Below are 16,728 nucleotides of genomic sequence, written 5' to 3' on the forward strand. Positions count from 1 at the left end.
CCTTATGAAGTTAAGGAGCTAGAAAATAATTAAATTTTGAATTTAAAAAAGACATTTTAATGCTAACGTATCATGGTTCTTTCTCCTTCATGTATCTAGATACGCAGATGTCATTGTTCATCGGTTGTTGGCCGTGGCTATCGGGGCCGACTCTACTTACCCAGAGTTGACAGACAAACACAAACTTGCAGACTTATGTAAAAATCTCAATTTCCGGCACAAAATGGCTCAATATGCCCAGCGTGCATCAGTGGCATTTCATACCCAGGTGTTTGCTTTTTATCAATAATGCTGGGAGGGATGACTTTTTGTTCATTTTTAACTGTTTCGAAATGCTTTCAGACTTTTTAATAAGGTTGTACTTTGTTTTACAGTTATTTTTCAAAAGCAAAGGAATAGTAAGTGAAGAAGGCTATATTTTATTTGTAAGAAAGAATGCTATTGTGGTATTAATTCCAAAGTATGGATTAGAAGGTACAGTCTTTTTTGAAGAAAAGGACAAGCCAAAGCCATGGCTTGTTTACGATGATGAGGTAGAGTATTTCTAATGTTTTTGTTTTCCTTTTGGGGGGCAGAGGGGCATATTTTTTCATTTATAGGTCACAAGTGGTACCTATAAAGGGTAAAATTATTTTTTGTACTCTACAGAATTTATGTTAAATCTCCATGCCAGAAAATCCAGATTTCATTATGCTAGCTAAGCTTATGGTTTTACTGTTTCTTACCTCAGTATATTTTTCTACATATATGTGTTGTCCTTGATCTCTTTTATACCATGCAAAGTTTCCCCTCTAGGGAAAACTTGGATTAAGTGTTGCCCTGGGTGGACAGATGAATTAAAATACAGGGATAAATAGCTGCGTATAGCTCAGGTAGAGGAACTTTTTTCCAACCCATTTACAGTGTCTCTTAATCTGACACACTCCCTACTTCCCTACCCTTAGAACTACAGCTCTCTGAGAATATTTAAACAATAAACTCGGCCTGCAGTACCTTTGTGGTCCTCTAGTAGACCAACAATTAACTTTGCTAATTGCTGGGGTGGGAATCTCAAGATTAATGGGTATCTATTGGGACCACTTTAATAATGAAAAGAGGAATTATGCATATACATAGGTCATATTTATCTAAGGCTACTATGAACTGTTTTTAGTCCATTGAAAAGAACACCTAGATGTGTATCAATATTGAAGTAATTTTTAAATTTAAATTTTTTAAATGAAGTCATTACTATGAAAGATAAAATGTAAAGATGTAGACCAAAGCCTCAAGTGTAGGAAAGCGATGAAGTTAATGGTCAACTGTGTTTTGTGTAGATACCGTCACTTAAAATAGAAGATACAGTGTTCCATATATTTGATAAAGTTAAAGTGAGAATCATGTTAGACTCATCTAATCTTCAGCATCAGAAAATCCGAATGTCCCTGGTGGAGCCACAGGTGAGACCAACGTTTATGATGGCTGTGTTGTGATGGAACAAAACAGAAGTACTTCTTTTGTGAAAGAGAGCAATATGGTTACAATTTCTTTCTGTTTAATGTTAGAAACAATCCCGTAAGTGGTATGGAGGTCAAATGTTTGCATAGCAAATCCTGTTTTCTCACTGATTTTATGAAGCCGTGGAATCCCAGACATCTGGAATTCTTCTGAGGTCCTTGAGTACCAAAATCGGAGAGGTCTTTCATATCTCCCAGCTACTACTTTTTCTCTCATAACAGTTTTGAAATCTGCACTTTTGAAGATAAGATAAAAGTGTAGGTGTTTCACCTGACGTTGGTTCTTAACCTTTGTTCTGCCCCAACATACTGAGGCCCGTGGCCCTCTACCATTCTCATGGTTCAACTGGGATAAATCGGAGGTGGGAAGGATTAAATGTTATAGATAAAAATATACATCCCAAATGACACGCTTCTCACCTGTTGAGACCATGGCTACCTTTTACATTTCTGAACCACTATTACTTTAGGTATTACTTTGTGTTTAAAACCTTTATTAGTTCTTCTCTTTTCTCCTTCCTACTCTTACACCCTTTTAAATTTGAAAGTGGCAATGGGGAAGGGGAAAATGAGGATGAGATTAATTTATGCTTATTAATCACCTTATTTTTTTTCCATTTGTGTTATTTTAGATACCAGGAATAAGCACTGATATTTCAAACATGGACATTAATGAACCAGAGAGAAAGAAGAAGAAGCTTCAAAAATAGCTGCGTACAACAAAAAACTTCAAAGATTAGTCTCCTTTAAAGGAAAAAAAAGCTTGATAGAACACTTTTCAGCCTAAGAAGTGTGTGATAAAATTTGTTACTTTTTGTTACTTTTAAGTAAGTTTTAATAATTTAAAAAATTTGCATTTTTATAGAACTGTTTACTGTGTCTGTCTCATGCTACTTCATTTCTGGATTGAACAGAACTATTAATGCATAAAAATTAAATTGAATATCCATCACTTAAATAGTGACAGGATAGCAACTTCAGGGATCTAGTAAAGATCATTTAAATGGAGTGCTCATTTGCTCATTGAAGAGCAGATTAATTTTGTATAAGTAATTTGATTACTTAATATTGGTAGAAAAGACTTATTTTGTGACTCATGAAATTAAGGAGAAAAATACAGAATATTCTTGGAAGCAAGAAACAGTCTTTCTAAACCTGTCAGTATGGCAATTTTTAGATTTCGAGATAGTAAAGTCACCCTCTGTTATGGAATTCTGTAATCTCCTTTGCCATCTTTAATTTACCTAATTTATGTTAAGTGTTCCCTTACTGTGTTAACAAGCCTCCGGTATTATGAACAGCTGGAATAAAGTGTGGTGATCATCCTTGACCTTCAGTTCAAATATCTCCCGCAGAAAGAGGCATTAGGGCTCAAAGAAAGAGTAGAGATGGTATTTTAAATGTCTGTATCATGTTATTTGTAAAATACAAAGCAGGTTAATGGCTTTTTATCAGGTTATGTAGAAAAGAGGTCTTTGTGTAAGAGCATATTAAAGGGGAACAGACTAAAAGTATTATAATTTGGTGTCTCAGAGTGACTACTTCCCTTGATAACCACAGAAAACAGTAATGATTAAATTGGTATATTCAAGAATATTTGGGGTAGAACAAAAGCTTAATAAACATTTTACTCAGCTTACTCAACTTGTAAAGTACCTTCTGTGTATCATGTTTATCACTTGCTGCGGGGGACACAGTCAAGTAACTTCATCACTGCCTTCAAGGAGCTTGCAGACTGGCAAATAAATAGCAGATTCAAAGATTTCAGCCTAGGAAACCTATGGGGCAGTTCTACAGTCAAATAGGGTTGCTGTGAGTCAGAATCAACTTGAGGGCACGGAAACAACAATACTAAATGAATAATTACAGTGTGTACAAATCATTTAGGAATTCAGTAATTGTTGAATGATTGTTTCCTATCACTGAGGAAAACATCCATATATTGAGGCAGAACTTGTTCCAGTTGAAGGAAGAGAGCCTTGAGTATAGTATGTGTAAATAAAATGGATAGGTGATAACACACTAGAGCAGAAGTCAGCAAACCTTCTCTGTAAAGGCTTTGCTGGCTGAAAGGTCTCTGTTGCAACCATAGTACTCAACTCTGCTGCTGTTGCAGTGCAAAACCAGCCATAAACAATATGTAAACGAACATGGCTGTGTATGGACATGGAAATTTCAATTTAATGTGATTTTCATGTGTCACAAAATACTCATTTAATATTTCCCCCCAACCATTTAAAAATTCTTGGTCTGCGGGCTGGCGATAGTTTGCCTGTACTAGGAAAAGGGGGGCTTCTTGGTAAAACAAAGATAGTACCTTAGATCTGTCTTTCCGACTTTTTCTCGTGCCGTTGTTTTTAGAAAGAAGGCCTAATTCAAGCATTAGTCCCTATTCAGTAGTTCAAGATGGTCTGAAACCCTGTTGTTTTTCCCCCAGTCCTCTTCCTCAGTAAACTAAAATGAATCATTTTTAATGCTACGCAGCTTACATGGAGTAGTTCTTAGTTAACTAAGATTATCTTAGTTATGTAGGGCTGCTGTAACAGAAATACCACAAGTGGTTGGCTGTAACAAGTTTATTTTCTCTCAGTTTAGGAGGCTGGAAGTCCAAATTCAGAGTGCTGGCTGGGTGGGAGAGGGGAGACTTTCTCTGTCGGCTCTGAAGGTCCTTGTCTTCAGCTTCTACTTACTGGTTCCTTGGAAATCTCCAGGTGTCTTTGCATCTGTTTTACCCTTTCTTGCTAGCTTGTGATTTTTCTTTATATCTCGAGATTTAACTTAAAACACATCCCACACTAACCCTTTAGCGTTAACATAACAAAGACAACCCATTCCTAAATGGAATTAAAACCATAGGTATAGAGGTCAGGATTTACAACACATACTTTTGGGGGACATAATTCATAACAAAGGTCAAAAAACCCTCTTGGGTAGGATCGTTATTACCATTTTAACATGAGAAAATTGAGGTTTATGTCCTAGATCAAGAAGCAAGTGGCAGAGGAAGGATTGGAATCCTGGTTATAATCACTACTTTTTTCCCCCCACTTGGGTATAATTTTTATATATCCCAACCAATTCAACAGTTTCTACATGTACAATTCAGTGACATCAATCACACTCTTTGAGCTATCCAACCATTCTCACCCTCCTTTTCCGAGTTGTTCCTCCCTCATTAACATAACCTCACTGCCCCTTAAATTTACTACTTAATCCTTCAGGTTAATTTGATTCTGTATAGGTAGATCTTAAAAGAGCACAATGCTAAAGGCAGACATTCTTTAAAACTATTATTTGGTTTTAGACTTTAGGGGATATTTTGGTGGAAGGTTTAAAGATTATCTTGGCAGTAGTTTCAGGAGTTCATCCAACCTTCACAGCTCCGGGAAGTCTGGAGTCCATGAGAATTTGAAATTCTGTTCCACATTTTCCCTTTTCATCAGGATTCTTCTTTGGAATCTTTGATCAAAATGTTCAGTAATGGTAGGCAGGCACCATCCAGTTCTTCTGGTATCATGGCAACAGAGGCAGTTGTTTATGAAGTCACCTAGCCACACGTATTCCATTTCTTCCTCCTATTCCTGACTGTCCTTCCTCTGTTGCTCCAGGAGAATACAGACCAATTGTTGTGCCTTGGATGTATAGTCTTTTATTTCTTGATATGTGCTTTAAGAATTGTAGGCAGGGTGACTCCGATCATTAGCACCCAAAACTCTTACGTTCAGCAGTTGTTTTTAGTTTATATCGAGTCTAAAGCCTATGTGATTAAAGACTAAACTTCCTAATACAGTAACTTTGCCAGTGGACCTAATAATGGCTAATGGCTTTAATGGTTAGTGTGTTTTATGAGCCAGGCACATAAAATGAAACATTTTTTTGCAGATTAGCAATAAGCTTACAAAAGTGCAAAAAGGAAGAAAATGACACAATGATAACATGTCTTTATTTCCCAGGGCTTCATATGTATTATTTCCTTTTGAATGTGAGAATTGTAAAAAAAAAAAAAAATTAGTGAATACAAATACACATTCCCCAAAAGTAAAGAAATTCCAAAAATGTTATAGTATACTCTACTCCCAACATGGAAATAAGTTTTTAGAAAATAGTTCTGCCTGACTGCTACTTCATTGGTCTAAGCCCTACAGGAATTCCACCATCATCCCAGTCCCTAGTGTTTATCCTGTTCTCCCATGTTCTTATTCCTATCCCTAGCCAACCATGATTAGTGGCTTGAGCTGGAAAGGATGTCCCTACCCTAGTAATGAATATATACTTATTCTGGGCATCCCACTTTTATCCCACTGATGTAACAATTCATGATATTATGATGCCATGAGCACTACCTTTATGTTATATTCTTTTTTAAAAGTAGCAACTAGAGCAGTTATCACCAGAACTAAAAATTTCCCCACAGAAGTGAACAAATAATTCAAGAATTAAAATTTTAGGAAACCCATTTAACTTCCTTTCTGCCTCTTTAAGTTTCAGTTTTATCTCTAAATTAGATTTATTTCTTTCACATAGGTTATAATTTAAATTCATCTGTATGTTCACAAGTTTTTAATGTAAATTAAAACATTTACAATAGTGCCTTAAATTTTAATGTATTTCTACACATTCTCAGATCTACTGCTAATTCAGTGCTGTCAGTAAGGCTTAATAAGAAGTTCATTAATCCTATAGGATAGGAGCAAAGTCAGCAGCTGTCACAATTTAAAAAGCTGAAATTATTTTTTATTGTTAAACAAGGTAATTACAAAAATAGTTATTTAATAAAAAATAAACTTCAGCAACTTGTTGAAGTTCCAGGAGCTCTTATGTTGTCCTGTATCACTGAATTAAGCCCTTGATTTTTCACATTGCAGAGGGAAGGAAAAAGTGTTAAGCATGTTGGTTGAAACAGTTTTCTCCCCATCACGATTTCATTGTTGATCCTGTGCATAAAAAACATGCTCGGAGCTATTCGGCCAGTCTTTGGTTCTGAGGGAGGTATTCTATGGACTGCTGCATTGAGAAGGATTTGCTGTTTTCCTCCAGCACCTCTGTGTTGTGTGGTCTTGCTGTGGAAGAAAAAAAAGGAAATACCTTGTTTTCAGTTTAAATAGGGCCATTCAAAGATGCAACTATTACATAAAACTATTTTTAAAACCTGAATGCAGATTTCCTTAGTACAAATCAGTATTCCGTATCAAAAAAAATCCTTACCTGGCTCTAGCTAGACCATGATAGCTTTCCTTGATGGGCTGCTCACTGATGACCATGTACCATGATTATTTATGCAGACCAGGGACTGACAAACTACAGCCCGGCGCCAAATCTGGCCTGCCTTCTGCTTTTGTACAGCCCACACGCTAAGAAGAATATTTCATCATGTGAAAATTGCATAAAATACATAAATCTCAATGTCCATACCTGTCACTGGAACATGAGGGAAACAAAAAATCCTTACCGGTATCTTACTGCCTACTAAAAGTTGAAAAGGACTACAACTAAAGTCCTATCTCATGCAACAGGATAAACTATCAAAATCAACTTTGTTGAAAATGTTCTATATTCTACTTTGGTGAGTAGCGTCTGGGGTCTTAAAAGCCTGTGAGCGGCCATCGATACTCCACTGGTCTCACCCCTTCAAGAGCAAGGGAAAATGAAGAAAACTAAAGATACAAGGGAAAGATTAGTCCAGAGGACTAACGGACCACAACTACCACAGCCTCCACCAGACTGAGTGCAGCACAACTAGATGGTTCCCGGCCACCACCACCAACTGCTCTGATGGGGATCACAACAGAGGGTCCCAGACAGAGCTGGAGAAAAATGCAGAACAAAATTCTAACTCACAAAAAAAAGACCAGACTCACTGGCCTGACAGAGACTGGAGATAAAAGAGTATCGTCCCCGGACACCCTTTTAGCTCAGTAATGAAGTCACTCCCGAGGTTCACCCTCATCCAAAGATTAGACAGGTCCATAAAACAAAACGAGACCAACAGGGCACAACAGCCCAGGGACAAGGACTAGAAGGCAGAAGGGGACAGGAAAGCTGGTAATACGGAACCCAAGGCCAAGAAGGGTGAGTGTTGACATGTCGTGGGATTGTTAACCAATGTCATAAAACAGTATGTGTACTAACTGTTCAATGAGGAGCTAGTTTGTACTGTAATCCTTCTTCTAAAATACAATTAAAAAAAAAAAAAAACAACTTTGTTAAGAAGAGACTTCTAACACGACAGCAGAAAGACAAAATGAAAGGGAAAACAAAGTGGCCTCCCCATATTTAATATTTGCTTGGAGACACATTCAGTTGCACATTTACTGAGGTTTATAGTGCTTATTAATAAATGGGCTTCTAAAATCGAAGATTCTACTGACTAGTGCCTGAACTTATGATGGGTTTCTTCAAGTATGAATATATAGTTATACTCATCCTACCAGGAAGACGGTTCATTAAGCGTCCTAATGAAGAGTATAATACCTTTGTATTGTAGTATATAAAAAAAAAGTTGCCATCAAGTCAGTTCTGACTCACTGTGACCCCATGTGTTGCAGAATACAACTGCGCTCCATGAGGTTTTCAAGGCCGTGACCTTTTGGAAGCAGATTACCAGGCCTTTCTTCCAAGAAACTTCTGGGTGGTTTCAAACCGCCAGCCTTTTGGATAGCAGTCATGCACTTACTTCACCATCTGCACTACCCAGGGGACTCCTCTGTAGTATATAAGATACTCAGTATCTCCTTCAAGGGCATCCAAAATCTATAAATGCTACTATTGGCTTTTAACAAACTAGACCTCACCTTTTCGTGCTTTTAATCTGATGTATAGTATTCTCTCAATTGTACTATCTCCCTCTCTAATAATCAAAATTATTTTTTTAAATCTTTTTTGAGGCATCTATTTATATTTCAAAGACAGCAAAGACAACATTAGAGGCACAAACCTCTGACTCCTACTTGCCACTCCCTACTTCTAACTCCCCTTTTAATTTTAAGGAACTGATTTCAAACACCATTTCAAGTAGGGCTCTCTCTCCCTCTCCTACCACCTCTTCTTACACTCTCCCATAGCAAAAGAGTTAGAAAAATGAATCGTTTTCATTTCAAATCACCTTCTCTTGCTGTTAAATGAACTGAAGACAGAATAAAGCATAAACAGATAATAACAAAAAAATTTAAACAGAATGTGAGAGAAAACATTGAAAAAGGTCATTTAGTAAATATTTATAACCTACAACCATATTAAGCTTTCTCTCTAGTTTCTCCATACCTTTGTATTAAAAGCTTGAGATTTATTCTCAACTTCATAGATTTGTGCATCACTTTCTTTGCAGTAACTTTCTGCCCCAACGGTATCTATAATATTGCTTCCGTAGTTCTGTGTATTATAGCCACTATCCATCTGACAGAAATGACAAAGAGAGAAACAAAATCACCTAAGGATAAAATCTGCAATCTTACTTACTACTAATTCACAAAATTTATTTTAAGGCGCTTAAAAGTTAAATATTTAAGTTAATCATTTGATAAACAGGATACTATGATTCAGTACAAACAAACAAACCAAACCCGTGGTGTCGAGTCGACTCCGACTCATAGCAACCCCACAGGACAGGATCTGCCCCTATAGGGTTTCCAAGGTGGGGCTAGTGGATTCAAACCGCTGACCTTCTGGTCAGCAGCCTGAGCTCTTAACCACTGCACCACCAGGGCCCCCGATTCAATACAACTCAACAATAAAATGTAGCAATGTTGATCATACTGAATGAAATTTAAAAGTAATGCATAAACATAAAAGGTAGGTCTACACAGAACTGATTTTTCTTCAAAGTAGTCACTTTACTCTGTATTCCTTCCAATGAAACACATCTTGTAATTGCCTTTAGAATTAGCAAATAAGCCACTAAGCCCATGCTTTCCTGTTACTTTGTGCTCATACACTATAGACAAAAATGAGGGTTACAATCAACTTCACCTTCTAACTCATTTACCAAGCTTGGCTTCACCTCTAAATAAAATCTACCTATAAGGAACGCTACCGTTGTTGTTAGTTGCCATCGACTCAATTCCAACTCATGGTGACCCCAGCATTCAAACATACATTTTTTCAAAAGGTGAGTTACATTGTAATCATACCCAATTGTTAAAATAAAAATTGCAGCTTCATAATAATTCTACATATACAGTGGCTACAGATGTTCAGTTCTTTGCATTAATTAAAACTGTAGCACTTTAAGATACCTGTCCAGCACTAAAGTGCAGAAGGAAAAAAAAAGATTATAGCAAACTGGTTTGGGTACATATAAGCATTATTGAATAATTAAAGATGTTAACAAACCTACTACTTTACAGATAAGAAAGCTAAGGCTTAGAAAGGTTAACTTTCACAATGTCACACAGTAATGAGGTGATCCACCACAAAATACCCTACAGCTGAACACAAACACAAAAAAAACCCCACAAGGGGTTCATCTTTCATTTAAGCCCCTTTCTGCAAATTAGAATCAGAGGGGAAGGGAAAAGACTGTATTTTTGCCCCCTCACAAATACAGAACAGCCTAGAAAATACATTCTATCATTCATAAACCTAAGAAAAATGTTTCCAGTTTCCAGGGATGCATATTTTCCTCTACTAGGTATAATGCTCTATCCCTTGTGATGCGTAAAATAGAATCTAACACTACATTTCGGGGAAACACCTCATTCAGCTATCATTCAATAGTTATTTGATCAAAAGTGTAATTATCAGACTGCTTCTAGAGAATCTACCAATTACTTCTAAAGATCTTCCTTCTAATATTTATCACTGCCAAGTAACTGCCTCGTATAACTCAATATATAACAGAATACACCAAGGGAAAATTTATTTAATTGTATAGTAGGGCACACAGTTTGTCATACTACAGAAGGCTCAATGGGAGCCCTAGAAGATGGTGGCTAACCTGTCTCTCACCTTGTTGTGTGCCATAAGTTGATTTCGATTCATAGCGACCCTATAACAGAGAAGAACTGCCCCATTGGGTTTCCTAGGCTGTAATCTTTACGAGAGCAGATTGTAAATCTTTTGCCGGTGGGTTCGAACCGCCAACCTTCCAGTTACAGCGGAGTGCTTAACCACTGTGCCACCAGGGTTCCTTGTGTCTCACCTAGACCACTACTAATGTCAATGCCTACTATATACCAACCAGACAACACAGATCATTTTGTTACTCCCCACAGGCATCAATAAGGTAGGCAGCTGAGAAGGATAAAGTGCTCAAAATGATTAAAAGTCATGCTCTATTCACTATCAAAGCAATTTAAGTATCTTGCCTTAAGATCTCACAGCCTGTAAATAAGAGAACTCTTGAAGCTTAGTTTTGATTGCAAAGTTTATGTTCTTTCAGCTAGGCTATGCTGCCTTTAAATTGTCTTTCTACTGCCTGAATCATGCATCCTTAAATCATCCTACGCATTGTTACTAAATTTATTTTTCCACCACATAAATCAGATTCCACTGTCTTTTAAAAACCTGTCACGAACTGGCAACAGGATGCTCCTACAGTGGCATTCCTTGGAATCTGGTCTCGGCACCTTTCAATGCTGTGTTACTAGGGCAGGAATCTGGTCTTAATCCTCACCTGGGACAGCCTTCTCAACAGAAGTGATTCCAAATTTCTACAAATCCTTTACCCTTACTTTATCACTCTCGTTTCCTCTTGCTACCATTCACAGAGGACCCTGTCTGCCATTACTATTTATTGAAAACGAGGCACTGTTTACTCATGTTAATCACAATAATCATGTGAATTTACTACAATCCTCTTATTATTTCCCTTTGGATAAGAGGGAACAAGCTCAAATAAACTGTCACTTTCCCAAAGTTTATGAAGCTGACAGAGCCGGGATATAAACTGAAATCTGAAGTTATGCTTTCCCAAGCCCATTTTCTTTATCTAATGCCAGGCTAGCCCCAGATACAAACATGCCCATCAATACCTATCTTCGCCCCCTGCCCTCCTGTAACAGTGGAAGAGTCATCTCTGCTAATCCTCTCACAAGAGCTCTGGAGTCTATCCCATCTTGCATGTCTCAGTTCCCTCATCTATAAATGGGTTGCCATTTTACAGAGGAGGTATCAGAATTAAATTAAATTAAATTAAATTCTGACTATAAAATGCTTAGCACAGTCTCAGGTATTTGAAAAGACACGTAACTGATACCTATTATCATACCTCTCTTCTTCACATAAATATGCTTTTTCTCCCATCTAAAGTAAAAGCAAAAGTAACACAAAAAATATAAGATCTTTGGTTTTGTTCTCTTCAGGCTAACGTTCTCCTTCCCTTCATAACTAAGCTTCTTCAAAGTGTTATTTACACACATTATTTCCTTATCTTGCCTTCTTTATCTTCCATTCACTCTTTACACACCCCCACTCCCCACCTAATTACTCAACCAATTACTTCTGTTATCAATCCACCAGCCACTTTTCAAGCCTATATTCCTTGCTCTTATTTTGACAGTACCATTTTTTCCTTCTTGAGATGCTCCATGCTGTTATAATTTCCTAGTGTCCCTCTCTCCTCTCTGACTCAGTCTCCTTCAGGGGCTCTCGTTTCTTTATCCCCCTCCCTCAATTTTTCGTCAGGGTTCCAAACCTTGGCCCACTGCTTTTCTCACTCTATACAGTCCCTCTGGTTGAACTTATCGATGTATTCATTCTGCTTTCATTACACAGAGAGTTAATGAGTAGCTCTTATGGGCCAGGCTTGACAGTAGGTACTGAGGATAAAAACATACACGATTGCTGGATTAATGGTGTGCGAAGTCTGGTTGGAGCGAATAAAAAGTGTCGTGAAATTACGAAAGCATGTAATGAGATCTGGCCTGGCTAGGGTGATCAGGAGGGCTTCTTTGAGGACGAGATCATTATGTCATGAACTAAAGAATAAATAAGAGTTAACTAGGTAAATGGGGATAGAAAGGGATTCTACACAGTGTGTGCAAAAGCCTTTAACAGGAGGAAACATGGTTATTCAAAATTCTGGAAAGCCAGTGAGACTGAGGTGAAACAAGATGAAGCTGGAGAGTAGGGCAAAGGCCAGAACATGCAAGGTCTTGCCACCCAGGTTACAGATTTTTTATTTAATACCAGAAGCAAATGTGAAGCCAATACAGTGAGGATACTGCAAACGTAAAGCAAGGGCAGGATGTAGGGAAAAAAAAAAAAAAAATCAGGGAACAAAAGAAAGTGCTTAGAAATTAAAGATATAGAAATAAAAACTCAACAGGAGGGTTGCTAGGTAAACCTGAGGAAACTTCCCAAAATTTAGAACAAAAAGGAGATTTAAAAAATGTAGAGAAAAGATAATAAAAACTGGAGACTCAAAAGGAGTTCCAGAGAAACAGTGAAAATGATAGGACAGAAATGTAAGATATTCAAGAAGAGACCTAAGAAGTAAAGGACATGAGTTTCCACACTGTAAGGGCCCTCTGAGTGTCCAGTACAGTGGATGAAAATAAACCCAAAGAACATCACGGAAAGTTCAGAACACTGTGGGCAAAGAAAAGATTCTATGTACACATATATATAAAAACCTGTTGCTGTCAAGTCAATTCCGATTCATAGCAACTCTGTAGGACAGAGGAGAACTGCCCTATAGGTTTTCCAAGGAGCAGCTGGTAGATTCAAACTGCTGACCTTTTGGTTAGCAGCTGTAGCTCTCAACCACTGCACCACCTGGGCTCCACGTACATACACACACACAGGCATATACACACACACACACACACGCACACACACACACACACACAGGCATACACACACACGCACACACACACGCACACACACACACATATACACACATACATACACACAGGCATATATACACACACACACACATACACACACACAGGCATACACACACACACACACACACACACATACACACACATACATACATATACAGAGACATATGTTGTTAGTTGCCGTCTAGTCGCCTCCAACTCATGGCCATCTCATGCATAACAACTAAATGTTGCCCAGTATATATATAAGTTACAAGAGTGCCTGGCACATCGAAATACTGCATAAGTATTAGCTATTACTATGAGTCAGTACAAACTTAGGTTAAGAGCAGGGACTCTCAAACCAGACTGCCAATATTCACACCTTGGCTCCACCACTTACTAGTTATGTAAAGTACTCAGAATAGTGCCTGGCATATAGTAAGAGCTACATAAAAACAAACAAACTTGTTGCCGTCGAGTTGATTCCAACTCATAGCGAACCTATACGACAGAGTAGAACTGCCCCATAGGGTTTCCAAGGAGTGGTTGGTGATTTGAACTGCCCACCTTTTTTGGTTAAGAGCCAAGCTCTTAACCACTGCGCCACCAGGGCTCTAAGAGCTACATAAGTGTTAGATATTGTTACTATGAAGTGGCGGGTAAAAATTGCCTTTCTGACTATTTTACACTTCTTTCAAAATCAAAGAACACTACAATTAATGGAACAAATGTCTCTGAAAGTGCTGGCTATGAGGTCTACCTGCCAAATTAATCAGGCTTTCCTGTTGACGGATACTGCAAAATTAGAAATGTAGGACTACATGAAAAATGTTGGCTTTAAAATCACATGATTTTTAAAGAAAAGTACAGAAATTATACATACAAATGCTCTAAACTTTGTTTTTGCTTCTGAAATCATATAATGGAAAAACAAAAACTACTGTATTTTTTAAATACAAATACTATACCAGAAATGGCATTTTTTGGTACAAAATCCATATGAAAGCAAGCTGAATCCTGAGAGGAAGCCTCACTCCAAAAACTTAACCAAACCAAACCAAACCAAACACCAAACCCATTGCCATTTAGTCGATTCCAACTCATAGTGACTCTGCAAGACAGAGTAGAACTGCCCCCACAGGGTTTCAAGGAGCGGCTGGTGGATTCGAACTGCCAACCTTTTGGTTAGCCGCCGAATGCTTATCCACCGTGCACCAGAGCTCCTCCTCACTCTAGCAGTCTGTAAAAACAAAGCCCCTTGATTTCCTTTCTGCTCTCACCTTTTCCTACTTCAAATATCTATCAGTTAATGCGAATACTAAACACGCGCAATTGGTCCAAATTTAACTTGGGGTCATTTGGTTTTGGCATTTAAAAAAATTACTATATAATGCTACAATCCTCACATTAAATCCATTTGCTTTCTTGCTATAATCTTAGAAAAGATAAATAACACCAAGGGAGTAAGTAAAGCACTATGGAATATTAAAACACCTTACCTGAATGTTACTGTTTTCACAAGGAATGACACTGCTTTCTGCAAGAGGCACCATGCACATATGAGAGTTTTCAATACTGAAGGCAATTCCACTCATAAAATCAGTCATGGGTAGACTCCCATTATCAACTGCCTCCTTTAAGTGAAAAGTGTTCTCATCTGCTATCTCTACAGGATCAACCATATCCACAGTGTTATTCTCCTTCTCACTTTCAACATCCTGCAGCAGTGCTAACTCTTTCTCAGAGGCACTGAACTGATTCTGTGTAATAGACATGGCAGTCACAACTAGATGTGTGCTATTCAACTGCCGTAGTTGTACCCCAGCAGTATCCATGGCTGGTAATGAGACATCCGTGGGAGGAGTATTCTCTTTATCTTCCTCATCTTCACTGTGAGCCTCAAGAGTAAATGGTATCCGAATCAGTGAGGTCCGATACTGAGCACCACCCCTACACATCTCCAGTCTCATTGGAGACCAATTTTTAATTGATGAGCAGCCATCTATATAAGGACTTCCGATACGTGGATTAGTAATTCCATTAGAACTTGTTCCAGATGAAGCATCAGGAGAATGAAAAGTCAACTTCCTTTGTTCTAAAAGATTGAGAGGGAAAAATCAGATCTTAAAAACATGACAGCGGAAAAGCCATTACTAAACAACAACCATGTTTCATATCAGAAAAACTAGATTTCTGTAACAGCTGTGTTGTTTACTGAAGTGAAATTTTGGTGCTAAAAACAACAGCACAAATGAAGAATGTGTCTCAAGCAGGATAAAAAACCAACCAAACTCATTGCCATCAAGTCGATTTCAACTCACAGCGACTCTATAGGACAGAGTGGAACTGCCCTCATAGGGTTTCCAAGGAGTGGCTGGCGGTTCGGAACTGCTGATCTTTTTGGTCAGCAGCTAAGCTCTTAATCACCAGAGCTCCAGTAAGCAGGATAAGGTTCTTCAAAAAATAATTTCTCTGGCATTTTCCTATTTTAAATTATTTTACTCCCAGAGAATTATTTCCTTATATGCACATGGCATTATAACAATATTGTTCATATACAAAAATGCCTTGCAAATCTTCTGCAAGCTACAACTTAATAGCGGTATCTGGTAAATGAAATATACTAAAATCTATTTGTATGTTAATGTAAATTGCTATAAACATTAAAAGGCAAATGGAAAATAGTATTGTTAACAGTAAAGATCTTAATGATAAATCATTTTTGTAACTTAATTTTAAAAAGTTTTAAAAAATAGGCAAAAGCACATAAACGATCCTCCCAATGGTAAATAAACATGACAAGTGTTCAGCCTCGCAAATAATGAAAAACATGGAAATTAAAGCAATGAGAAACCACCTGTTTAACAAAAACATAGTCAGAACTAACAATCTTCTCCAGAAAACAAATGGCCAACAAACCATAGAAAGAGTTCAACATCATTAATGATCAGAGAACAAAATTAAAACAGTAAGAGACCTTTTACAATGTACCAAATTAACAAACACTAAAAAGAATGATGAAAATTTCAGTTGGTACAACCTTTTCTGAAGAAAATCTGGCAAAATTCATCAGAAGTCTTAAAAATATATTCACCCCTTTGACCAACTAATTCCTTTTCTAAGAAATTAATTTAAGGATATAAACATGTACATTACAATGTATATACAAGGATGATCATTGCTTTTGTGACAAAAAAAAATTAGAAAAAATTTAAATGTTTATCAATGGTTGAAAACAAATGATACATCCATGAAATGGAATATTACATAGCAATTCAAAATCACGTTTTGAGACAATGACTGACTAAATGACCTAGGGAAATATTCATAATAATACTCAAAATGCTTTATGAAAAAAGCAGGATATAGAATTTGTATGCACATATATCTGTATATATAAGTGTGTGCAGATAAATATGTATATTATATATATACATGTACATATGAATATAATCTCCACATAATAGTAT

The 16,728-nt window shown here is 37.3% G+C and overlaps 2 protein-coding genes across 8 annotated transcripts in view; one reads left to right on the plus strand and one right to left on the minus strand.

Annotated features, from left to right (window-relative positions):
- Window positions 1-2,471, plus strand: part of DIS3 (DIS3 homolog, exosome endoribonuclease and 3'-5' exoribonuclease) — a 29,372-nt gene extending 26,901 nt beyond the window's left edge. For all 3 annotated transcript variants that reach the window (XM_004371425.2, XM_004371424.2, XM_004371426.3), the window contains 4 exons: window positions 100-268; window positions 375-533; window positions 1,317-1,439; window positions 2,129-2,471. In XM_004371425.2, coding sequence (XP_004371482.1) covers window positions 100-268; window positions 375-533; window positions 1,317-1,439; window positions 2,129-2,206 — 529 coding nt within the window. In that variant the 3' untranslated portion in view covers window positions 2,207-2,471. The remainder of the gene's footprint in view (window positions 1-99; window positions 269-374; window positions 534-1,316; window positions 1,440-2,128) is intronic.
- Window positions 2,472-5,082: 2,611 nt separating this feature from the next.
- The window catches only part of BORA (BORA aurora kinase A activator), a 35,560-nt gene continuing 23,914 nt past the window's right edge, over window positions 5,083-16,728 (minus strand). For 4 of the 5 annotated variants that reach the window (XM_004371427.2, XM_023726741.1, XM_023726739.1 and 1 more), the window contains 3 exons: window positions 14,758-15,353; window positions 8,757-8,888; window positions 6,247-6,556 (listed from right to left, as the gene is read on the minus strand). In XM_004371427.2, coding sequence (XP_004371484.1) covers window positions 6,491-6,556; window positions 8,757-8,888; window positions 14,758-15,353 — 794 coding nt within the window. In that variant the 3' untranslated portion in view covers window positions 6,247-6,490. Of the gene's footprint in view, window positions 6,557-8,756; window positions 8,889-14,757; window positions 15,354-16,728 lie in introns of all 5 variants that reach the window. The other variant, XM_023726740.1, reaches the window with a different exon arrangement.

The sequence above is a fragment of the Trichechus manatus genome, unplaced genomic scaffold, assembly GCF_000243295.1.
Source record: "Trichechus manatus latirostris isolate Lorelei unplaced genomic scaffold, TriManLat1.0 scaffold00013, whole genome shotgun sequence".
NCBI lineage: Eukaryota > Metazoa > Chordata > Mammalia > Sirenia > Trichechidae > Trichechus > Trichechus manatus.